Source organism: Empidonax traillii, unplaced genomic scaffold (genome assembly GCF_003031625.1).
Source record: "Empidonax traillii isolate 1590-97213 ecotype Southwest subspecies unplaced genomic scaffold, ASM303162v1 scaffold1297:size275931, whole genome shotgun sequence".
Lineage (NCBI taxonomy): Eukaryota > Metazoa > Chordata > Aves > Passeriformes > Tyrannidae > Empidonax > Empidonax traillii.
The window spans coordinates 195,100-218,454 of record NW_020956490.1 but is presented as its reverse complement, the minus strand read 5'-3'; the positions used below and the strand labels follow the sequence as shown (position 1 = coordinate 218,454).

General features: G+C 53.8%; 4 protein-coding genes across 8 annotated transcripts in view; 1 reads left to right on the top strand and 3 right to left on the bottom strand.

Moving 5' to 3' along the window:
* Positions 1–4,638, top strand: part of RANBP10 (RAN binding protein 10) — a 48,862-nt gene extending 44,224 nt beyond the window's left edge. For 4 of the 5 annotated variants that reach the window (XM_027906442.1, XM_027906446.1, XM_027906443.1 and 1 more), the window contains 4 exons: positions 161–285; positions 1,132–1,277; positions 1,769–1,880; positions 3,937–4,638. In XM_027906442.1, the coding sequence (XP_027762243.1) occupies positions 161–285; positions 1,132–1,277; positions 1,769–1,880; positions 3,937–4,067 (514 nt within the window). In that variant the 3' untranslated portion in view covers positions 4,068–4,638. The remainder of the gene's footprint in view (positions 1–160; positions 286–1,131; positions 1,278–1,768; positions 1,881–3,936) is intronic. The other variant, XM_027906445.1, reaches the window with a different exon arrangement.
* A 5,299-nt stretch (positions 4,639–9,937) lies between these two features.
* On the bottom strand, positions 9,938–11,595 carry LOC114069562 (C-C motif chemokine 5-like). Its single transcript, XM_027906451.1, has 3 exons — positions 11,302–11,595; positions 10,601–10,706; positions 9,938–10,263 (listed from the first exon to the last, which is right to left on the bottom strand). The coding sequence occupies exons 1-3, from the start codon at positions 11,366–11,368 to the stop codon at positions 10,173–10,175; spliced, it is 264 nt and encodes an 87-aa protein (XP_027762252.1). The 5' UTR covers positions 11,369–11,595; the 3' UTR covers positions 9,938–10,172.
* Positions 11,596–13,900: 2,305 nt separating this feature from the next.
* LOC114069563 (C-C motif chemokine 14-like) lies at positions 13,901–15,164 on the bottom strand. Its single transcript, XM_027906452.1, has 3 exons — positions 15,049–15,164; positions 14,550–14,661; positions 13,901–14,210 (listed from the first exon to the last, which is right to left on the bottom strand). Exons 1-3 carry the CDS (start codon positions 15,113–15,115, stop codon positions 14,105–14,107), a joined length of 285 nt encoding a protein of 94 aa, XP_027762253.1. The 5' UTR covers positions 15,116–15,164; the 3' UTR covers positions 13,901–14,104.
* Positions 15,165–18,976: 3,812 nt separating this feature from the next.
* LOC114069565 (flocculation protein FLO11-like) overlaps positions 18,977–23,355 on the bottom strand; it is a 5,095-nt gene continuing 716 nt past the window's right edge. The window contains exons 2-4 of the mRNA XM_027906455.1: positions 23,252–23,355; positions 21,395–21,515; positions 18,977–20,577 (exon numbers count right to left, since the gene is read on the bottom strand). Coding sequence (XP_027762256.1) covers positions 19,413–20,577; positions 21,395–21,515; positions 23,252–23,318 — 1,353 coding nt within the window. The 5' untranslated portion in view covers positions 23,319–23,355 and the 3' untranslated portion in view covers positions 18,977–19,412. The remainder of the gene's footprint in view (positions 20,578–21,394; positions 21,516–23,251) is intronic.

The window sequence follows — 23,355 nt, the reverse complement described above, 5'->3', positions numbered from 1 at the left end:
AATTTTTGCTGCACTGACTTAGACCGTCTGGCTCCCTGCAGTCCAGCTGGCACCTTTCCTGGTCTGCTGGCCGTTGCTGGGCACCATTTGGCACCTGAGCTCTTAATTTCTTGCCTTTCTAATTTAGACATCTAACCTTTCTTCCCTCTTTTCACCTCAGTGACAGCGAGATGGAAATGGAGGCTGAGCATTATCCCAACGGAGTCCTGGAAAACTCGTCCACCAGGATAATGAATGGCACCTACAAGCATGAAGAGATCCTGCAGACAGATGAGTCCAGCATGGGTAGGGCCTCAGGGGCAGGAGGGGGAAAGGGAAATAGAACTTGGTATCCAGAGTTAAAACTGTGATTGGATATTGGGAAGTAGAACATGTACTTTGGGCTTCTTTCTCCCCCCCAGTGAATGAAGTTCTCAAGGTGCCTGTTTCATGGGGAAAGTTAATCTGTCCTGGAAATAAAACTAGGTCTGGCTTTTCATCAGTCTCACAGCAGTGAGACTAATGACAATGTTGTGGAGCAGGGAGAGCAGTAGGAGTCAAAGGTTTGTTCAGTGCTGGTCAGGAAATCCAGCTCAGAGCAGACCTGGCAGAAGTGCCAGCTGGGGAGTTGAGCTGGGTTGTGCCTCAGCAGAGCTGGTCAGCTACCACTGTCCTGTTTGGGGGTGCTTGAGCCAGGAGGGAGAGGATGAATCAGCCACACTCCCCCCGAAACTGGGGATTCTTCCAGTTATAATGGATATTGTGGCCACCAATACTGGGAAGCTGGTGGTGTTGGCATGTCTGCCTGAAAGTTTTCTGAGTGCAGGATTTGTTAAACCAAGGGATTGCTGTGTTGTGTGTGTTGTATCACACACATGAAAGGGTTGCAAGTTCCTGGGATTTCATCAGACCTGATTTCTACGTAGTCCTCAGGCACTGAACTGAGCTCAAATCTTTCCTGTGCTCATCAGGCACTGTGGAAAGCCCACTGCTGGCTGCTGTAGTGCAGGAATCACAGAAAGCTTCCACTGGCATAAACTTAGAGCAGCCACCTGCTCCAGAAGGGGAAGGGGTTTGTGGGTGTCGTGACACAGAGTGGGCATTGGTGAGGAAATAAAGATGACTGTTCCTTTTCCACTGCCTTTCCTCCAGAAGACAGCTGTCCCCAGAGGCAGCTCTGTGGAGGGAACCACGCTGCCACGGAGAGGATGATCCAGTTTGGACGGGAGCTGCAGATCCTGAGCGAGCAGCTCTGCAGAGAGTATGGCAAGAACACCGTGCACAAAAAGATGCTTCAGGTAAGCCTGGGCCTTTGTGCTGCGTTGCAGCAGTTCTCTGGGCCAGGACTGGGGGTGTGGGTTCCCTTTGCAGACCCTGGGTAGCCCCCACTTCTGCACCTGCTGAGGAAGAGGGGGCTTGTGTCGGGATCAGAGGTCAAAACATGAACGTAGAGCATCTACACCCAATTCTCAGCACAGGAGAGAAGAACTACAGCTCCTGCCTGCCCTCCTGGAGCAACTGCATGCTCTTCTTCCCTCCAGGTGACACTCTGCCTGCCTTCCTGTGCTGGCTCTCCTGCCAGGTGGAGGGGGCACCCTCTTTAATCCACTCTCTTGATGGCCCAGGGTGGTCCTTTGCTGCCAAGAAGAAAAGGGCCATTTCTTTTCAGGAGGTAGGCACCTGTCACCGTGGCGATGGCAGGAGGTGCCCCAGCTGACGGACGTGGCTGTTCTGCTGTGTGTCTGCAGCCTTGCAGGACCTCACTGTGCCTCTCTGTTCTCTCCCACAGGACGCCTTTAGCTTGTTGGCTTACTCAGACCCTTGGAACTGCCCCGTTGGCCAACAGCTGGACCCCATCCAGAGGGAACCTGTGTGTGCTGCTCTCAATAGTGCTATATTGGGTAAGATGTGGTTCCTGTGGGAGTTGTTCCCCCTGGACACGCCTGCTCTCAAGGGCTGTCCTGCGGTGGGCAAGTCTGTGAGTGCTGGGGAAAGTTCAGAAATTCTTGTGTTCAGCTTTGTCCTCTCTCTCTGTTGCTGGGGACTGTCAGGGCAGTGATGCAGGAAGGGGGGTGGGAGGGAAGCCGGCAGAGAATGGATCCCCCTGAGAAACTCTCCTTTTTGGATCCCTTCTTTGCATCTTCCTCAACGCTCCTTCCAGGGATGCTCTTTAGGATTTTTCCCCCCCTGCTTCCAGAAGAAACCAAGATCTCTGATGCATTTCCTGCCCCTCTTCCTTCGTGTTCTGAACCCACCTGAATCATTTTGCAGGCGTTACCAGAGCTCTTTCCCATGCTGTGTGGGTTGGCAGAGTTCAGTCCTGGCATCATCCTGCTTTCTGGGAGGGGATGCAGTTGCTCTGTTGCAGCACCTCGGGAGTGAAGCTGTTTTCTGTAGTGTTGGCTCTGAAGCAGAGGGGAGCCATAATTCCAGTCACCTTTGAGTTCATGCTGGACATGCAGAGTTAAATGCAGACAGGGTTTACCTTCCCTTCAAGCACTGCCTCTGTGTGTTCCCATCCTCTGCTGTGGCTGCCAGATCCTGGAGAGCCCGACTCCCTGCAGGCCAGCACTGGAACTGGGCAAGCCCTGTTGCTCTTTTTAACTGCACTGAAAGGACCCTGCTCTGTGCAGACATCTGGTTATGGGTTGGTTTTCTTCAGCTGTCAAGGCAGCTCCTCTTTTTCTGATCAGCTTTGCTCTTTGTGTCAGCAGGGTGGTTGGATCCAGGTATGAACAGTCTGTTGCTCTCCTCTGTGTCCTCAGAGCTGAACATTTTTGCCTGTTTCCCCATTTTCCTTGGACAGGCATGTTCCTTGGCCCCACAGCTTGTTGTCATTTGCCCCCCTGTCTTGACCTTGGTGTGGTAAATGCAGTGGCCTGCCATGATGGAAATCTTTGCTGCCATCAGAGTCTTGCTGTGCCTTTACTGATCCTCCTGGCATCTTCAGCTGCAGAAAAACCCATGGTGGAGAAATAATGAGGTTCTGGCCTGCCACCCGTCTGCGAGAAAGGGATTGTTTCGTTTCTAGGCAGGGCCCTTGAACCTGTCACCAGATCGTGCCCATGCTGTGTCACTGCCCAGGTGACTTTGCAGGACACTCCCCAGTCTGGGTTAGCTCAGTCCATCCACAGCAGCCACTCTGTCTTGGAAACCCGTGCTGGGCTCCTGTGCACAGTCTGGCTCACTGTACCCAGGAGGATTTCCTTGGAGGGTCTGTGCATCTCACACTGAGTGTGCCAGAAGGAGATCTAGAGATTGTCTTCTGAGGGAAGGAACAGCTGTTCTGACTGAGTAGAGGAATTACATGTTTTGGGAAGGGGAGTCCCCTCCCCTGGCAGTCAGCAGTTGTTTGTCAGTGCTTGAGGAGCGTGGACGAGTCGCTGAGAGCTGTCACCTGGGAGACAGGAGAGATGGTGTCTGGACATGCTTCATCACACAGGTCACAAGGCACCTCAGTGAGGGTTCCCTCATGCTTGCACAGCGAACACGCCGGTGTAAAGATGAGGGATGAGTGAGTGGGTTTGTGCAGGGCTTGGGCCGCTGTGTAGCCTTGCACAAGTGTGAGAGGTGGACAGCTTGCCTCTCACTTGGTGCCAGTTTCTCCTGCCTTTCCTTATTCTTCCGTGCTCCGACCCCTCGTGCTTGGAGGGTTTTCTGGCAGGCAGCATCAGCAGGAGCTTTGTTGCCTTGTTGTTGCTCTGGCCACCACAGCAGCGCTGTCTGGAAGGCCCTGCCGAGCTGTGGGACGTGTCGTGGGTGGTGGGGTCCGTGCAGGAGCAGCAGCAGCAATGCAGAGCCAGCAGAATTCCCGGAGCAGCTTCCTTCCAGCGCCATCACCTCCTGCCAGGGATGCTGGGCCGGGTGCCCAGCGGGGACTGAGAGGGACCCAAGTGCAGGTGAGCCGGGACAGCCAGCACAGCCCTTCTAAACGGATTTCTTTCTTTGCCCCCACAGAATCTCAGAACCTGCCAAAGCAGCCCCCGCTGATGCTTGCCCTGGGCCAGGCCTCGGAGTGTTTGCGGCTCATGGCTCGCGTGGGCCTGGGCTCCTGCTCCTTTGCCAGAGTAGACGACTATTTGCACTAACACAGAGCAAGACGGAGCTGACATCGCCGAGTGCTGCCCTTCACCCTCCGTCGCTGCCACTCTGCACCACCAACCTCGACCGATAGCCCGACCTCCCTGCCACCGACACCACCCCCTCTAGCACACACAAACACTGCCTGTGACAGGACTGAGTGAGTCCCTCACTGTGTGGCTATTCCTGACCCCGGGAACGACTGGCAGATCTCACCTGTGTCCCTGCCGTGGCTGCGGCTCCAGCAGCGCTCAGTATTCCGCTGGTTATTCTAATGTAGCGCCTTCTGACGTAGGGGTTTCTCTTTGTTTTGATTTTGAGTTGTTTCTCATGGTTCCACCAATATTTTTATCTGGAGAGTTTTTGCTGAGCTGGTTTATGCTGATTTACTGAGGAAGCTGATCAAGTTGGTGACAGCTTGTTCTTTTCTTCCCTTCTCCCTCCATTGTGCACATACAGCATCATCTTCTGTGCTAGTTATCTGAACTCTTCTCACAGTGGCAGTTCAGAGGGATTTATTTTTTTTTTTATTTTATTTTATTTGAATCATGTTTATTAAAAAGGTCTCTTCCACCTCCACAAAGTCATTGATGTATTTATTGCCCACAGACTCGGTCCCAGACATAACACGTCGTACAACCCCGCAGGAGACCTGGTGAGGTAGGTCCTGTCACCCACTAAAATGGGAGTTGGAGGAGCCTGGCCCTTCATGGTGCTTCTCTTCAGAGCCCCAAGGCTTTTGAATTTGCCTCTGTGAGTGGGAAGAGTAGAAGACTTTGACATTGCCTTGTGTTAGTGGTTGTGCTGTAGAAGTGTCTCACAACCCTGAGAAATAGTTAAATGCAGCTCTCCTGGCAGCTGGAGGGACAGGACTGGTGAATATGAAGTCATCTGCCACTGCAGGTCGTGTGAGCCTGCCAGAAACATCCACGGGTGCTGCCCCGTTGGGCCGACAGTTTTTTGTTAAATTAACAAATCCCCCTTTTTCTCCGTGTAGGAGGGCCCTGTCACTAAGACTTAATAATCAGGATTTTCTGCCCCCACGTCCCCATAACACTGATCTAAATGAGCACTCCTGAATTTTGGAAGCATCTGGAGAAGCCTGGGCTGAGCTGTGCTCACCCTCTCAGGTGGGACGTGCCATCATCAGCTGGTGGGTTGGGGTCAGTACCAGCTTTGCCAGGCCTGAGCCACTCAGGAGAGAACAGCAATGTTTCTTTAAGGATTACTAAGATAATCATTGAAGTTTCAGGCCCAAAGGAGACCAGCAGAGTTTCTGAGTGTGCACTGTTACCTGGAGAGGCTTTGGCAGCACCATGTGCTTTGCCTGCTCTGCTGTGCCATGAAGAGGTGGCAGGTTCACAGCCTGGCTGCATGGCAGGAGTTGCAGTTCTGCACCAAGTGAATCTGAGGTCAGTAGTTCTGAGGAGGACCCAGGGGAGCTCAAATTGAACGTGACTTCTGCTGTTCACAAATTTCTTTCTTTTTTTTTTTTTTTTTTTGGAAGGTTTAGTGTGCCACTGAGAAGGGAGAGTGGTGTGTGACCTCTGAGCTAGGCTGGATTTGCAGCTGGCACAGCAGTCCAGGCAGGGCAGGGGTCAGGTGTCTCCTGCACTGCAGAAGATGACTGTGGCAGGGAACGTGCAGATGGTGCTGGAGGTGATTGGGAACGCTGTCCCTACCTTTTGGTGAAGGTGTACAGCGTGTAGAGGCAGTGCCTAAGAAAACAGTCAGCTGGAGGTTTGGAGATGGAGGAGATACTTCTATCAGGTCAACTCATATAGGTGAAAAAAGCAGAGGGAGCTCTGCCTGCCACAGCCTTTTTCTAGGGAGAGAGAGGCAGAGAGCTGCGCTGAGCAGAAGAATTTACCTTGGACATCTGGGGCTTCCTGTCAATTCTGGGAGACACCTGATGTGCCTGAAAGCTCACCTGTTGATTTTGAGCTCTGCTCACTGGCCTGCAGGTGGATATTGCCCCAGCCTGCAGTCCTTGCCTTGCTGCAGGTGCGGAAGTAACTCGGTGCACGGGTTTCAGTACCTGGCTTTGCCTTTCACATTTGGCAGCGTCCTCTGCTGTTGGTCACTGTTTAGCTGGCAGCAGTCTGGCTGCAATGAGACCTCTCATCTTCGTAGCAACACTGTCTTTATCTCTTTCTGAGGTTTTTGGGTTCCTTCTCTTTGTGGTTTCTGTAAGCCAAGTCTTTTCATCTTGTGTCATAGTAATGCCCCACTTGGTTTCCCAGCAAAGCTGTGCTGACTGCCCTAGGGCATCTTTTTTTTTATTTTGGTTTCCCTTTCACTACAAAAAGAAACCACCAAAACAAGAGGTGTTCCTAGATTTTTGGTCATTCTCGTGCCAAGAAACGCCTGATGAATGTTCCTTGGGGTTTTTTCATTTATTTCAAGTGGTCTGGTGGTTTCACTACTGGTTTCTGCTTGTTTTGCTCAGATTCTGACTAACGTGGCCGTGACTCAGTAAGGAGAAGATCAAGCATTGTTTGCAGTGTGTGGGGGGGTGTAAGGCCTGCACCTACCCCTGATTCCTAGATAGGATTTCTGACTTGCTTTTCCCAGGTTGTATTTCAAAGCCTGTTGCCTTTGAATCTCCCTGGCTTGCTCTTCGATGGTTGGATTGTTGCAGTAATTTTAAAAAAGCAGAGCTAAAGTGAACTGGGGTCTTCAGCTTGGAATGTGGCTGTGCACCTGAACAGAGGCTCCCTGCAGTTCAGAAATTACTTCTGTGAAAGTTTGGATTATTTGTTATTCCGAGTACCTCGAGCAACCTGGTCACCGCTCCCAGGAGAAACCTCTTCCAGCTCTGCTGTGGCTGAAGCTCTGGGCACCAGCCACTCCACCTGCCTTCCTCAAACTCAGCTCTGCAGTGGGGGCCTCTCAGAAGGGTGAGCTTTCACAGGGACCTGGTGAAAACCTGTTTTGGAGGGTGGTGAACAGCAGCCCTGCCCATCCTGGGCGTCGGGTTTGAGCCCAGTGCCCTGACTTGTTAAGTGGCCTTCTGAGAATGACATTTTGGGAACTCCAGAGCTGGAGCCTTTGGTTAAAGTGTCCTTCAGGCCTTCTGTGGAGAGATCTTCATGGAGCTGGATTGCATCTCCAGGCTTTTCTCCCTGTGGAGGAGGGTTTGTGCTGTTCCCACAAAGCAGTGAGTGAGAGCATCAGGAATTCACTGGGAGAACTTTGGAGTGAGGTGCACTGGAGTGTCAGGGATAAAGGATTCTGGGAGGTGTATCCACCTCATACACATAGTAGTCCAGCCTGTGACCATCTTAGTGGCCTTGGATGGACTCATTCCAGTTTGTAGACATCTCTCCTCTACTGGGGGAGCCAAATCTTGTTCCTCTTGGTTCCTGTTCCCCCTGGAACCATCTTGTTCCAGATGATTCTTCTGGATGCTCCATGAGCCTATCCTAGCAGGTGTTTACCAAAAGCTAACTCAAGACTCAGAGAGTTGGATGAGGTCTCAGATGAGCCCTCCCATGAGCAGGGAGGTCTGTTTTCTGTGCATCCTTCATTGTGCTCTCAGAGCCAGCTTGTTTTGGGAAAACTTCATGCTGCTGGGAGATGCAGCTGTGACTGGCGTGGAAGATGGGCCCCTCCAAGAGTGTCATTCCTCGTGGTCACCTTCACCTGGATCTTCCCATACGCTTCCTTATTCCTCCTGGTTTCTTACAGTGACATCTCAACCTGTCCTCAAGCTGTGGCCTTGTTTTTCACGTTTTATTAAGGCATCTCTACCATTCTTTAAATAGCTTTGTTCTTGAGTCTCCCTTGAACAACTGGAGCAGCCAGAGCTGCTGGGACTAGTTCTGGGGATGGAGTGTGTAATTTTCCACCTTGAGCATCAGGGAATGATGAACCATCCCCTCCTTCAGCAAAGCAAAGCAGGTTGGATCGCTGCTGTGCTTTGGTACCTGTCTGTGTTAATGCATAGCTCAGATGCACGTTTCAGAGTTTCTTCTGCCCTGCTGGGGTTGATTGAGGAGGTGAACCATGGCAGTCAGGCTGTGGAGCAGCCTGTGAATGCTGTGAGGCTGCGTGGGGCACCACACGGGATCGGGAAGCTCTTCCCATGGAGAAGCAGAGTGCAGACTTGAACTGCAGGTGGAGAGAGAGGGGTCCATCGTGCTTCAGTCCTGAGAGAAGGAACACCTTGAAAAGGCCCTGGTCCACTCAGGAGTCCCCTTTGCAGAAGGAGCAACTTCCAACCCTGCCGGTGTGAGAGCAGCCTGAGCAGTGGGCTGGGGAAGCAGGAGGTCTGTGGTAGAGAGCTGGTGTTGGGTCTCCAGCTGTACATGTCTGTCCCAAGGGGTTTCTAGAGAAAGACTTGGGAAGGACGTGCCAGGGGACGTGCTGGGTGCTGCTGGAACCATCAGAGGAATGAGTGATGGAGGGAACTGCAGTCCAGCAGTTCTTACTCGAGAGATAGAGGTGGCTGTGAGCCTTGTCCCATCGGCTGTGGAGGGCAGAGAGCCGGAGGAAGCGCTGCCAGGGAGCTGGGAGGAGCTACAGCAGATTTGAGAGGAGAGGGGAGCAGTTGAGAACCTGGAGGCCTCTTTCATGGGCAGCACTGGCTGCTCTCCACCATCCTTTCCCTGCAACAAGAGGTGGCAGGTGATGGGTGGCTGATCAAGGCATGTCTGTCCCTCTCCTCATGTCCCACAGAGCTCAGAGCCTGCAGCTCGAGCTGTAGCAGTGCCTGACAAGCCAGGGCATCATCCAGACTTGGGGAGCACATGTCCTGCCAGCTGTTTTCTTTCCAAGAGGGAGGCTTGACACTCTCCTGCTTGCAGGAAGCCCACGAGTCCCATGAGGGATTTACACTCACATCACCACAGAAGGGATTCCTGGAGGCCATGCAAACCTCTGCTCCTTGCTCAATATCCCCTGGCCAGGCAGACACATTTTCTCTGGTCACTCCATTTGGGTCGAGGCACTTGCTCAGACCTTTGTTTTTTTTTTTGCTCGGGAGGATTGAGCTGCACCCTTCCTCCAGAGGGGAGCACAGAGGCATTTTGCAGGCTGAGCTTTCCACACAGGCTCAGACTTGGAGAAAGGAGAAACAGCAGCAGCTCTGGGGATACACCAGATTTTAAAAAAAAACTCAGAAAAACACAAGTGTGGTGAATTCCAGACCAAGGACTCTGCACAGGGGTTGGATTGGGATCGTGTGGGTCCCGCCTGTGCACGCCCTTCACGGCTCTGCAGCCAGGGGAGGCAGGAGGAGGCTGAGGCAGGAGGAGGCTGCCGGCACCTGAAGCTCTGGCTGGGAGCACGCAGTGACCTCCTCTCCTGCTGGTTGCTCAAAACTCAGGTATGAAACGCTCGGCTGGAGCGTTTGGGGTGCGAGGTCTCCGCGGGTTTCCCACCAGCCCTGGAGGAGCAGCCCGGGCAGATCTCCCTGTGCCCCTCCAGGCCTCTCACCGCCCTCAGAAAGGGAGTCCCTCCTCTTTGGTACAACCTTGGCTAAATGGACGTGACACAAACTGTGCACATTGGTTCAGTCTAAGCTTAGTATTTGTGAATTAAGTTATCTGACGCTTCGCATGAAAAACTTCAAAAAGGGGATTGGGGGGGGGTGGTGGATTTTAACTGAGAAAAAGCCTATGAAAATATACTGGAAATATGGTAAAAATCGACATTCTGCTGTATATTGACAGAATTATTTTTATTAAAATACACATCCATGTGCAAGAGCCGGTGTGGAGCCGTGTGATTTGTCAGGCTGAGCTCGGAGCTGGCTGCTCGTGTCCCCTCTGACAGGGGATGGGCAATGTTGGACCAGCAGCCTGGTGTGAGTGTCTGGTGTGGAAGAATCAGGAAAAATTCAGGCAGCAACTTATGGCAATGAGTCTTTATTATAAATATTTGCTCCAGTGGCACAGCCTGGCTGGGCAGGGACAGCAGGAGGAGCTTGGTTGGTTGGTTGGCTGGTCCGTGATGCTGTGACAGCTGATCCTGCCAGGGTAGGGGCTGCCTCCAGCTGCAGTGATGGTGCCACTGCCACAGCAGCCTCTGGGGAAGTGCTGTGAGCACCATCAGCACCCAGCAGAGACAGGAGGGCTGGATGGGCGAGTGGGATGGTGGATGGATGGAGTTCATCTTTCCTTTTGACACGTTTCTATGGCTCTCTTCACCCAGCGCTTCTTGGGGTCAGCACAGATCAAGGCACCGCTGGCAGCCACGATCCTGCGAGGAGAAGGTGAGGAAAAAGGAGTGAAAATGTGAACTGTGAGCCATTCCCTTCCCATTCTTCCCTCCCTTTGTGCAGCCCCATCCTGGATGGAGGCTTGGAACCATCTCCAGCAGCCCATGCCCTCCTTGTGTCTGAGTCTTCCCAGACCACAGGCTTAAGCAGAAAACACTAAAACCTATTTTTCTCTCCTTTGCCCACCCCACTGAGCTACTTTCCTGCCACAGCCCCCTCCAGGCACATGCCCCTGGCTGGGACCGAGCCATCTGCAGGGTGGGATGGGATGGGGGAGCTGCTCTGTGTGGGGTGGGAGGCAATCCCTGGGGTACTCACACAACTGCAGGCTTAGGGCATTCCGTGGGGGTCTCGTAGTAACTCTGCACGTGTCGGACGGGCTTCTGTGCGTACTCGAAGCAGCATTCGATGGGTCTGACATGGGCTGGGAAGGGAAGGGAGGAATGTTTTAATTTGGCAGCATTTTGCAACTAATTGCATCGCCAGACAGAGACACGGCAGGATGTGGAGCTGTGGAGCTTCTCAGCAGCTCCTGCAGGATCCCACAGCAGGGATTTGCATCCCTTCGTGGCAGCAAGCACAGGAGTGGGATGTGGGATGTGGTGGGGAGGGGAACAGCACAGGACCCGGCACCCCACAGCCCCTATTGCTGCAGCCACCACGGTAAGGTCGGGCTGCTCGCTCTGGGGGTGAGTTTTTGGGGGGTTTTCCAAGGCAGGGGCACAACTTGCAGGGTTGAACGTGCTCTCCAGCCCTCCAACCACTTGTTCATCCAGCTGAGCCCTGGGGGAACGGCTGCCAGAGTCTCCTGCAGCATCTCCCCAGGGCTGGCTGCAGTGAAACCACCCCACACCTTCTCCATCCATCCCTGCATCCTTGATGTCCTGCCCTGCCCTGCCCAGGGGGTTGCTGCTCCCACCAGCAGCGCCATTCCCACTCCCTGCTGGGCTTTCCTGCCCGACATCCCCAGTGGGGACTCCGAGCCCGGCCCTGCAGCAGCGGCCCAGGAGGTGCCTCACCTGTGGCGTGGTGCAGGGAGAAGGTGAGGAGCAGGGTGAGCAGCAGGACCGTCCTTGCAGTGGCCATGGTGGCTGTGTGAGGGTTGTTCCTCCGTCCTCTGTGCCGCCCTGCCCGGTGTCGGTGGCCTCGGCTCCCGCTGCGCCGTAATTTATCCTCCCCATCCCGCCCACTCGGGCCGCTCTTCCACAAATTTCAGACGTGTTCTAAGAAGCCCCTTCCCAGTGATAAGGGGGGGGGGGATTTCTGTCGTTTATTTTTGGGACACGTCCAGCGGCGAGTGGAAAAGGTGGAGGAGGAGGAGGGCGGCTGCTTCTGCTTTCTGCGGAAGAGCCGTGACGCTGTGAGGGGCTTCCAGGAGGCTGGGGGGGAACCGAAATTTCCTCAGGAAAAGCAGATTAAACCATATTCCCATGGAGGCAGAGAGCAGCAGTTGCAGTGCTCATCTGTTTCATTTCTGACAGGAGAGACAACCCGGAGTCTGAGCAGGAACGAGTCACAGGCGGGTTGAGTCGGTTTGGCCACATTTTGAAAGGCAAGTGACCGATGAGTCCCCTCCACACCGGCCTCCCCAACCACCCTGGCCACACAGAGGGTGTTGGGTTCATCAGTGAAGTGCTCTGGGATGGGATGTCACGCAGAAAAGCACCCCAGAGCAGGAGATGGCAGAGATGCTTTTGGTGGGTTCAGGAGAATTTATCAAAAGGGGGGGAAAAAAATGGGGCAGTGGCAGTGGGGGTGTCTGAGGAGACTCTGGGCCTGCATGAGCAGAGCACGTGAGCAGTGGGATCGAAATGAGAGAGGGTCAGAGGGATGCAGGCCAGGCCATTTCTGCAGGCAGATGGGGCAAACCCTACTGCAGCCCCAGGAGAGTCATCCCAGACCCCAGAGAGGACCCCATGGGCAGGAGGGGCGGGTGGCACAGACCCTGACAGCAGCACCACCAGCACAGGGATCTGCTCCCTGGGAGGGCAGGGGGCAGTTGTGGTCTGGGTGTGTGAGGAGGGGGTGAGGAAAAGGCTGGGAACCCCCCTGGGATGGTGGTGAGGGGGAGCACAGGAGGTGACCCGGCTGTGGCATGGGAATGAGGCAAGCCAGGGCTTCCCAGAGGAGAATAAAGGTGGAAATGGAACTTCCTTGAAGATTGTCTCATGTTTGCACGACTTCTCTGTAAGAAGAAAGGAGAAGAAAACAAATCAAATGTGCTGAAAAAAATTCTGATTTAGAAGAAATTGTCCCCAGGGCACGGGGTCAGGGTGGCCTGGCAGGGGTCAGGGTGGCCATGCAGAGGGCTGGGCACAACAGCACCACTGGCTTCTAGAGCTACTTTCCCCAGGAAAGGGCTCTCCAGAGAGAAAACAGCTGGCACACAGCAGCTCCTCAGTCCTCTTCTGTGGGCTCTGCAATCCCCCAGGATTCTCCTGCCCTCCTTTTTGCAGCTGCTGCCACAACCCTGATGTACAGACCCCCGAGCCCAGCAGGCATCGGGGCCACACCACCACAGAGGGGTTCCCTCTCTGTCCCTGTCCCAGCAGTGAACCTTTGGGTTTGGCTTTAGTCTCCTCCAGGCTCTCTTCAAACCTGCAGTGCCCAGAGTGTTCCCAGCAACCTCCCTGGCCATTCCCCCTGGAGGCACAGCCCCTTCTCCAGGTGCTCCTGGTTAGGAAAATGTAAAGGCAAGCAGCCCTCTGTGTGGAGAGGAGAGGGGAGGGGAGGGGACAAGCTGTGCACAGGATCTTATGGGTGTCCAAACCACCTGCAACCTCACTGATAACTAATAAATGAACACAAATTTTTTGACCGAGGAAAAAACCTACTTTAGAAATTAAAATGGGTGGGCACAGACGAAAAAAGACCCCAGAGCAATGTAGAGGTGGGGAAATATTCTCTGACTCACACAACCTTTTGGGGTTTGAGTGGGGTAATCATGAAAGTTAAGAGCTTAACTGGGTACATGTGCATGTGATAAATGCAAGTGTCAGGAGATAAATGCCACAGCTGTCAGGAGAGGGCACCAAGTCCAAGCAAACAGGGTGACTCCACGGGCTGAAAGCTCAGGAAGGGGAAAGGCAGCAGTTTAAGAGGCTTTCTCAGGCTGAAGCATCTGTGGCTGCACTCACAGATCTCCACCTGCCCCTTGGTGCCCATGAGACCTCCAGTTTCCAGACCAGCAGAGTGCCAGGGGCAACCTCCCTGAGGGTGGGAAAGGGTGAATGAGTCCCTTATTTTCCTTTATTTATTAAACTGTCTTTATCTCAACCCCTGACTCTCCTCACCCCAAAACCCTGGCAGGGATCACTGCTGAGCTCCCAGGGGGTGAATCCCTTGTCTGCTTCAGCATCCCCCAACCAGGGAAGACCTGCAGAGAAACCTTTCCTCTCCAGCACAGCCCAGAGACACCACAGCCCTGGGGCAGATGTGGCAGCCAGGCCGTGCTCCTGCTCAGGGCAGCACAAGGGACAAGCTCAAACCTCCAAGCCCCCAAACCGATGTTTGCACCTAAAAGCCCTCAGATGAGTCTCCAGCAGCACAGCTGTGGGGCTGGGAGAAGAAAGGACACCACTCTCCAATCTCACATGAAGTAAACTTTATTTTGTGGCTGTGATCAGCAGGCAGGTGTGCTGGCATGGCCAGCAGCATTCCAGGGGCTGGTGCCCAGCTGGTGGACACGGCTCAGGGCTCTGGGGAGTCAGTGCCCCCCCTCTCCATCAGCTGGAACCTCCACATTCCCTTCCAGCAGGGTGGTTCCAGACCTTCCTTCCCGCCAGGATGTTGGATAGCCTGAACCAGGGCACCCACTCTACATCACGGGGCACGAAGTCCTTTCCTCTTTTGAAGCTTCCCAACTGCTCTCTGCACCCAGGGCTCCTCTGGGTTTGCACAGATCTTGGTCCCGTTCTTGGTCTTAAACCTGCCGAGGTTGAGGGTGAAGCTTTGTGAGAAACGACGGCTGTAATCCCGCTCACTCCCTCCCCTGAGCTTTCCCCACTCCCTTTGGCCCTGCACTCTGTACTTGCTGTCCCACAATCAGCTCATGCTGCAGCCCAGCACCTGCAGAGCCTCCAAGAGCTGCAGTGGACTCGTGTCATTAACTCTGCCCTGTAGAAGAGCCCAGACAGTCCTGCCCTCCCCTCTTCGTGCTGGAAAACCACTGAGGCTACACAGACCTGGCCCTGTGCTGTCCCCAGATGAACTGAACCTGTGGTGGCCTAGGAGGCAGCCCAGCAGTGGGGAAATGCCCAGGACTTACACAATTGCTGGTAAAAAACACTCCCTGGAGGTTGAGTAGAAATCCTTCAGGTGTGCCAGCCGGAGAGCAGCTTTTACGTACTGGAAGCAGCACTCGGATGGAGAGTAAGGGGCTGCAGGAGACAAAAAGAGGCTGTGAACATTGGCTGTGGAGGGCAGTTTGTCCCCAGGACCCTCCCCTGTGACAAGGCTGATGGACACAGCATCCCCCAAACTCTGCAAATGCTGCCACAGGTGCCCTCCTCCTTCATCCCCTGGGTGAGAGGGGAGGATGCTCCAGGTGATCATCCAGCACCAAAAGCCCTGCAGCATCTCTGCCAAAACCACCCAGCTCCCTCCAGGAGCAGTTTCCTTCCTTCCCTGCCCCCCTGGGATGTGCAGGGGGTTGCTCCCCCTGCCAGCAGCACCATCCCTGCTCCACACCGGGGTTTCTTGCCCGGCCACCCCGGTGGGATGACCCTGAGTCCCCACCAGAAGTGGTGGCCCATGAGGTGATCTACCTGCACTGGAGCGTGGGGAGAGGGTGAGGAGCACCACGAGCAGCAGGACTGTCCTTGCAGGGAACATGGTGGCTGTGGGAAGGCTCTTCTTCACCAGGTACTCCTCTGCCTCTTTGGAGGAGCTCAGCTCTGAGCTCAGGCAAGGAGCAGCTGCAATTTATCCTCTCCACCACTCCCCACATTAGCCCTTTTCCCAATGATCTGTAACGAATTCAAGGAAAAGGTCTACCCTTTCCTCATCCCTGGGGATTTCCATGTCACATGGGATCATCTGGGTTACGGTCTGAGACGATACCTGGAAAGCTCTGCCGACTTCTGAGTTCACCCAGACAGGGACAGCCATGAGGGAAGTGAAATCCCTGAGCTCCAGAGCTCCCAAGCTGTCAGAGAGGGGTTTCGTGGCAATAAGAAAGACAAAGCTCAGTGTTCCATGCAAAGTCTCTTTCTGGCCCCAGAGCCAACACAAATGTGCTGGGGATGGCCTCCCAAGCCATGGAGGCTGCCCCCCACTGCTCTGGATGGGGAGAACCTCGTGAAGCTTCTGCAGAGCTGTGCTTGCTCTTCTGGCAGAAGATCTGGCCTAGGATGCTCTGCTTCCCCTTTTCTCGGGTTTTTCTCGTGTTTGTGAAAGCCAAATGATTCACAGCTCCCTGGAGAGCTTTAGATGTTTCTTCTTTTGGAAAGGGCAAGACTGATGTTGCAGACATGTGTGATTAGCTGCCGAGTGCTGGAAAGCCCCCACTGCGGGCCCAAGTTTCCCTTTCGTTTGAATGGACTCTGAACAATTCGCTTGTTTACATAAAAAATAAACAGCATCCTTTTTGTCCTGCAAGAGGAGGAGGAGCAGGAGGAGGAGGGAAGCTGAGGGGACAGCTCAGGTGCAGCCTTTCCCAGCAGTGATGCCAGCGAGGGGAAGAAGGAACTGGGCACAACAAGCCCCACGCTGGGAAATGGGGTCCCAGCGGGTGACTGAGCACACCCAGCCCTGCTGGAAAACACAACCACACAACCATCGTGCACTCTCGCACTGCAAGAGCAGGAAAGGTGGCTGAGCATCACCTGGGGCATCACCCAATGCCTGAAACTGCCCCCCAGGAGGCAGCTGGAGGGGTTTTAAGTTTTCTCTGTCTTCTTCCGTTCTTACCCAGTGTACTTCGAGTCTTTTCCATTTACAAAGTGGAAGCTCCCACCACCACGGCCAAGCAGAGGCAGAGGGGGATGCACCTGAGCCAGAAAGCAGCAGCGAACTCCACCTCGCTAAGGGAGATTAAAAAGAAGGAGCTGACGCCAATTTTCTCAAACGCTCTGCAAAGGAAACATTTTTCCATTTTTTTTTTTTTTTCCCAGTGAGGTTCATCAACTGCCTCGGGGTTAAAGTGAGGATGGGCCTGGGGGGTCAGGGCTGGAGAGGGGGGTTAACAGGGGAAATGATTCTCAGTGAGGACTCAGCCTCCTTTCTTCAGCCCTTTTTGAGCTCCTAGAGTTTAAGCCAGCAATAGAGAGATGCTTCAGCTTCAGCTTTTAAAGCAAAGTTGTGATAACAGAAAAAAAATAGGGCTGGAAGCAATTGCAGCCTAATTTTCAGTGATTTAAACCTGAACGGGGTTAGTCACAGGGATAGTCCTGATAATTTCACAGAGCCTGAGCACGGGGTGGGGGCAGAGCCAGGGGCTGGTCAGAGGCTCCATCAGCGGAGGTGCATCCCTCCTGCACCAAGTTCTGCACCTGAGGCAGCCCAGGGCCCTGCAGGAGAAGCTCGGGAAGGTGTGTGAAGGGACACCTCTGCAGTGTCACAGAGACACCAGCGAAGCCAGCGGGCGTGTGGCACCTCCAGGGCAGGGACCGGGCATCTCCCGAGGCTCCCGCGGTGCTGCGGAGCCTCAGCCCCGAATGGCCCCGCGCCGGCGCCTGCTCCGCCGTCGGAAATGATTCATCGCCGCCTCGTTTTGCACAGCCCCCTCCTTCCTCGTCCGCCCTCCCCCACAGAGGGGAAGAGAAAAGAGAACGTGGGGGAAAGTGCTTTTGTTTTCACAGAGTTTCGTATCCTACAAATGACCTTTGTGGCCCGGTGACTCATCGGCGGGGCTGCGACACGACCGGGACGGTGCGCGGGAGATGCTCGTCCCTGTCCCTCTTGCTCTCTTCAGCTCTCCACTCCGGGCAAGCCCCAGGGCACCAACTCTTCCATGGATTTGCCTTTCCCACCTCTCCTCCCCAGCACCAGAGAGGAGCACACAAGGGCAGCCCAAGCTCTGGATGGGGTGGGAGAGGTCGCAGCTCAGCCCTTGCTCTCTCTTGCCCTGTTACAGAACAGACTTGGAGGGTAATGTTTGTTGCCTGTTGGTTGCTGTTTGGCCACAGCTTTGATTGTTAAACAAAGCAAAAACCCCCGGCTTCGTTTGTTTTCTTTACTGCCTCAGAAGGATGGGAACCGCAAATCCCTGTGAGGAAATGCATTTCCCGTAAACTTTCGGCAAGAATGAAACCCTTAAAGAGCGAGGAGGTGGAACAGCAGCCTGGCCACAGCCATGTCTGCTGGCTTTGCTGTCTCTTGGTGATGGTGGAATGCCCTCCATGGGGCACAATCATATGTGAAGCAGCTGAGGGGATCCAGCTCCCATGGATATGCACGAGCCATCTAAGACCAGCACGAAAATAGACAAGGCACAGCCTTTTCCAGTGGTCCCAGAAAAATCTCAGCTCCCAGCAGCACAGGCAGGAGACATCACACGCATCCAAAAGGCTACAAAACTTTACTACAAAAATAACATTTCTAGTGCTTTATATAAAAATAATGCCAGGTACAGCGCGTCACAAATCCCGACTGCGCACAGGTGGGGGCTGTCAGTGCCACCTCTCCCCATCCACCCTCCAGGAAAATCCTTGCCAGCCACTGTTCCACAGCTGGGCTGCCCAGGGAAGGGTTTCACCCCAAAATGAAGTTCATCTCATTGCATCCCACACTTGCAAAAGCCCGGATGAATCCCTGGCTCCCCTCTCTCATGTCAACACAACGCAGAAAGCAGGGGTTGTAGGACGGCAGAAAACAAACACGGTTGCAGTCTGTCCTCTCCACCTGCAGGGCTAAATGGATGCTGTGATGGATTTAACAGGTTGCCTCCCTCAGGCTGTGCTTTACAGCTGGCCCCTCACTTTTGCTTTGATGATCTTGCTCGTTATGTGCTTTTGCTTCCTTTTTTCCTACATGCAAATTCATACTTTGGGATCTGATCCACCGAGGTTGGTTAGAGCAGGATCTGACCCTTGATATGTATCTACTCACAAAGCATCATATCATGGAGACCTTTGCACACTCCAGCAGAACTCATACTGGGCTCAAAGTTTAATAAGGGCTTCCAGGAGCTGACCACAGATAAAACATAAAGCTCACATACAGCAGTGTCTGGATGTGTAAAAATCAAAATCAACTTGGGTTTTTAAAAAAGCCCGTTAGTGTTGTGATGCTTTCATAGCCTGGTGATCCATGCTATCCAAGATGGAAAAACTAGAATGCAGATGAAGAGTAGAACTACGAACAGGCATTTTGTTTGTGTTTTTTTCCTCCCCCCCCCCTTTTTTTTTATTTGTTTGTTTGTTTGGTGCATCAGCAAGTGGAGTAATTCCTACATGGCTAAATCCAGAATTGCCTTTAGCTCCTCCAAGAGCTAATTTCCTGGGGTTTTTTTTGCTTGCAGAGAACAGCAAAAGTGTCCCAACATTATCACAGGAACAGCAAAATTATTGGGTGACTTCTTGTTTTCTCCCATCTGCAAAGAGTCGTTCGCATTATCCTGCCCTGGTGTTGGATGCAGCTGGACATCAGGTGGCAGGAGGGTTTCACTGCACTGATTTGCCAAGAAGCAGGTCTCAGACCACATCTCCAAGAAGAAATGCTACTGAGAGGAAGGGCCTGATCTCTGCCAGACCGAAGCACAAAGAAGCAGCAGAGAGTTTAAAAGTGCAAATCGTGTGGGTTTGGTGCTAAAAGATTGCTCGAGTTGGCTGAGCCCAACAGTGTGGCTGAGGGAGTGGCTTCTTGGCTTAGCCACGGTGAACCACAGGAAAATTCCCAACAGCAATTTGGGAATCCACTCCTGCCCACCCCCTGGCAAAGAGCAGCCACAGCTTTTGTGTGTAACAGTGCCAGAAGGAAAGAAGTGTCCCAACGATTTCCAAAACACTGTCATTGCTCAGCGACAAAACAGATGCATTGCTGGACATTTTGCTCTGCGAGAATCCTGGTTTCCTCTGGTATTTTTATTCCCTGGTTTGCTTCCTACCCGTGGTCACCTGTTCAGCATGAACAGCGTTTCTGCAATAACACACACGTGGTTCAGGCCAAAAACGCCCAGGCCATGAAGCGCTCAGATGACTTCCATTGGATAGGCGTTGTTTTGGTGCCCTGCCCTCTGGTAGAGCAAGCCCTGTACCATTTCTCTCGACGAGTCTTCTGGTCTGATTCCAAACTTCAGGTAGAGCCACACCAGAGCGACGCTGCAGATCGTCACCGCGCTCACCACGGACACGGGGATGACAAACTGTGTTTGAGAGAAGAAGCTGGACAGGGGCTGATGGTTTGGCCTGTCTGTGATCGTCCGCGCCCTGGCTTGGCCTGAGAATGCCTGGTCAGCAAAAACTGCTGTATCAGAAGGCTCTTGCTCTGCTGCAGGTGAGGAATAATCAGATGTTCTGGTACCAGACCCATCTGCAGAGGAACCAACAACCCTGTGGCTGTGGACAGAAGCCCCTTTGTCTGTGGCAATGGTGGAGTTCAGAGTAGAAACTGAACTAGTGCCTGGTGGAATTGGTATGTCTGGGGGTGTTGTAATGCCCACGCTGTCCAGGATGGAGGGGAGATCGGATCTGGAAGTGCTGGAAGCGGTGTCTGGTGCATTGGGCCTGGCACTTGTAGATTCATCTGTCAGAGGTTTATCTGATCCTTTAGTAGTTGCCACCGGGTCTGAATCTGAGTTAGGAGAAGTTGTGTCTTGAGCATCAGCCATGGCATTTGCAGTTTGTCCTGCACGTTCCTCTGCAGCTCTGATGGTGCTGTAAAAGCCACGCACGAGAGCTGTGGGATGTGGGGTGGGCTGGCTGGAGTCCACACCTGCTGCAACAGTTGCTGAAGGTGCAGGAGAATTTGAGGAGTCTCTGCTTGCTTCTGGAGTGACCTCAGAGTGCGCAGCATATCCCTGAGTCACGGGGGGTGATCCTGCAGGGAGCTGGGTGCTGTCCTGCCTGCCTGGTGGGGACTCGCTGGCCACCTCTGTCCTTGCAGCAGGAGAGTGTGTTCCCTCCCAGACTGCTGTGCCAGTCCCTTGGAAGAAACCAGCTGGAGCAGTGGCTGGAGATGGAGCCCTCACTGGAGGACCAACCTGTTTCTGAACATCACCGGGCTCTTCTGGTGAGGTGGCACCACGAGCAAGAGGGGAGGCCGTGGCCTTCTTCTGGTCCAGTTTCTCTACAATCTTCTTCACCCACTCAGCCTTCGGATCTGCACAAAACTCCTTAGACTTCAGAGTAGTTAATCTGCAAAATGAAAAGGCATCACTTAGGGGTTACAGGAGATGTTGGTTTAGGTGATCAGGGCCCTGGGGAAGGTGTGCAGACAGATGCAAACAACAACAGTGACCCTTCCCAGCCCATAGTAAACACCACTGGTGGGCTGGATGATTTATTTCTGGAAGGGCAGGTGCCTCTGAAATCTGACTGAATGAAGAGCAGCTGAATGTGACTCATGGGTGAAGGGTTTTCCCCTAGGAAGCTTTTTCATTTTCAAAAGCATTGTCCTGATGCTTGGACGTGGTGTTTTCCTCCTGCACTCAGGACAAGAAGCTCTGAAGGCACCAGCTGCTCAGGGGCAAGCAAGCATGAAGGCAAACCCTCTGAGGTTTGGCTGACTGGGTGATGTGAGACTTTTCCAAGGTCAGCCCAGCAGGTTCACTTTGGAGCCACCCCCTGGGCTGCAATAAAGTGGTGTCAATGGTGCCTCAACTTCAGGGTAAGATGGAAACAACAATTATCCCAGGGGGAAAAAAACCTGAACTTTTCTCAATTCCAGACAAACTCCAAAAGTCTGAATCTGTCTCCAGAGAAAATATCTGCTTTCACAGAAACCCAGGAGCTCTCTCCCTGAGTGCTTCCACCACCCTGTCGTGCCAAGTACCTCCCTCAGCCCCTTTCCCCATCCGCTCAGCCCCGATCCCACTTGGAAGCTGCTGATCTTTAAACAGGGGGGAAGAAAACATAACACCACCCTTCAAACAAACACACCAGTGTTTGCTCTATGTTCCAGGCTGTCCCTTGCTCCAGACCAAGGCAGGGCCCCTCGTGGGGCAGCACTTACATGATGGCTTTTTTCGGGCATCTGGGCTCGGTCCAGCGGTAGTTCTTTATCCTCTTCTCTGCTATCTCGGGTGTAAAGATAGAGCACTCCTTGGAACACTTCAGGGGTGCTTTGGGTTGCCCTGAAATAAAGTTTGCAGCTTATTAAATGTTGGCTTTCCGTTAGGGACCGCAAAAACTGGCACCGCTTCTTTTCTCTGGGGCGGAGGAGTCCAAATCCCTGGAATTTTCCAATCCCTGCTAAACCGAGATGGAGACAAATCCAAGGTTGGTTGTAACACCTGTAGATGTGACGAAATACCCAGAAAACCGAAGGGGAAAAAGGCACTATGAAAATTGTGGGACTTCTTGTCTTGTAGGATGTGCAAAAGCGTAAAAATAAAACTCCATTTCAAGGGGCAGAGCCAGTCACACCACGGGGGACCCTTCACGCCTGCATCGACCTCCAGCCTCCCACAACAGGCCCTTGCCAAGTGAAGGAAGGCTGCACAGTGCATCCTGCCAACTTGGTCCTGACAGCCCTGGGGGCAAGACTTAAAAAAAAAAAACAAGCCCTGACTTATCTGAGGCCCCTGCGAAGAAAGGAGCTGGCATCTGGTTTCAATCAGGCTGTCTCCACAAAACTCAGCTTTCCAAAGGAGTTGGGTGAATGTTAGGCAGCTCAGTTGGGAATGATCCAGACACTGGGTGCAAGAATGAGCGACGCTGTGGCAGCACCCTCAGCTCTTTCAATCTATTTACTGGGGAATGCCATGGTTGCAAAGAAATCCCAAGCAAACGCTCCAGTGGCCCCTGTACAAAAGCCTGGTTTGGTTTCTAGGTGCCTGTAAAGTTAAAGCAAAGCTCTTTGTTCCCACACCGATGTTTTCTGTGGCACTTCAGGGTCAAGAATTCCCTGCTCACGGCAACCAACTTCCCAAAGAACTCCCATCAGCCAGAGGACGTTCTGCTGGGGTCCTCCCCTTGCAGGAACACAGTTCAGCAAAGCAAGCCCGGTGACAACAGGACCAGACCGTCCCTGTGGGTCACTGGGGATGGGCCTGCTCCTCTGATAACCCTGAACTGATTTTCCAGTTGTTGGCACCGATGCAAACTGTCTGCGATTAGCTAAACTGCTGGTGGGTTTTTTCCCAGAGCAGAGGAGCTTGGAAAGCACCTTCCAAGGACAGGGAGGTGCCACAAGGGAGCACCGGGCGAAGTCCAGCCTTGCCCGCAGTGCTGAGAGCCCGGCACCCACCCTGCCGAGCTGCAGCGATCTCTGCCCTGAGCCACGGGCGGCTGACACCGAGCCCAGCCCCGGCAGAGGGGACCTCGCCACCTCCCGGTCCTGTGACCCCGCTCAGCACCACCCCGGAGCACGCCAGGATCTTCATCCAGTGAGCAGGATGACGTCTCCCACCTGTACACAAACACGCACACCCACCGCAGGTGACAGCCCCCCCTTTGCCTCGCAGGGGTGGCAGCACCGGCACCCTCAGGACCTGTGTGCACAGACACCCTGCAGTGTCCCCGCCACGTCCCTAGGGGACACGAGGAAAAAGGGAAAAGAAGGGCATGATGCTTTTTTTTCCTGATACGGATTATCAGGAGTCTCCCTGGCACTCTCCCCACCGGCCCGCAGGAGTGGCCAAAGCCACCAGGGATGTCCCCGCTGCCAGGATTGATGCCATAGGCTTTCCCCATACCTACCCCTTCCCAAACCCAGCCCGATCCTGCCGGGAGATCTCCTGCAGCCCATAACGATCCCCGGGCATCCATACCCTGATCCAGTGCCACCTTCCCGCGGCCCCATCACCATCCCCATCCCTCTCTGATCCCAGCTGTTCCCGGGGAGGGGACAAGCGGAGCTGGGGCTCACCTCCAGCCAGGGTGACCAGGCACAAGGCCCTCAGCACGAGCAGGATCTGGATGGACACAGCCTTCATGTTCCCGTGGTCGGCAGGAGGAAGGGCACGCAGAGAA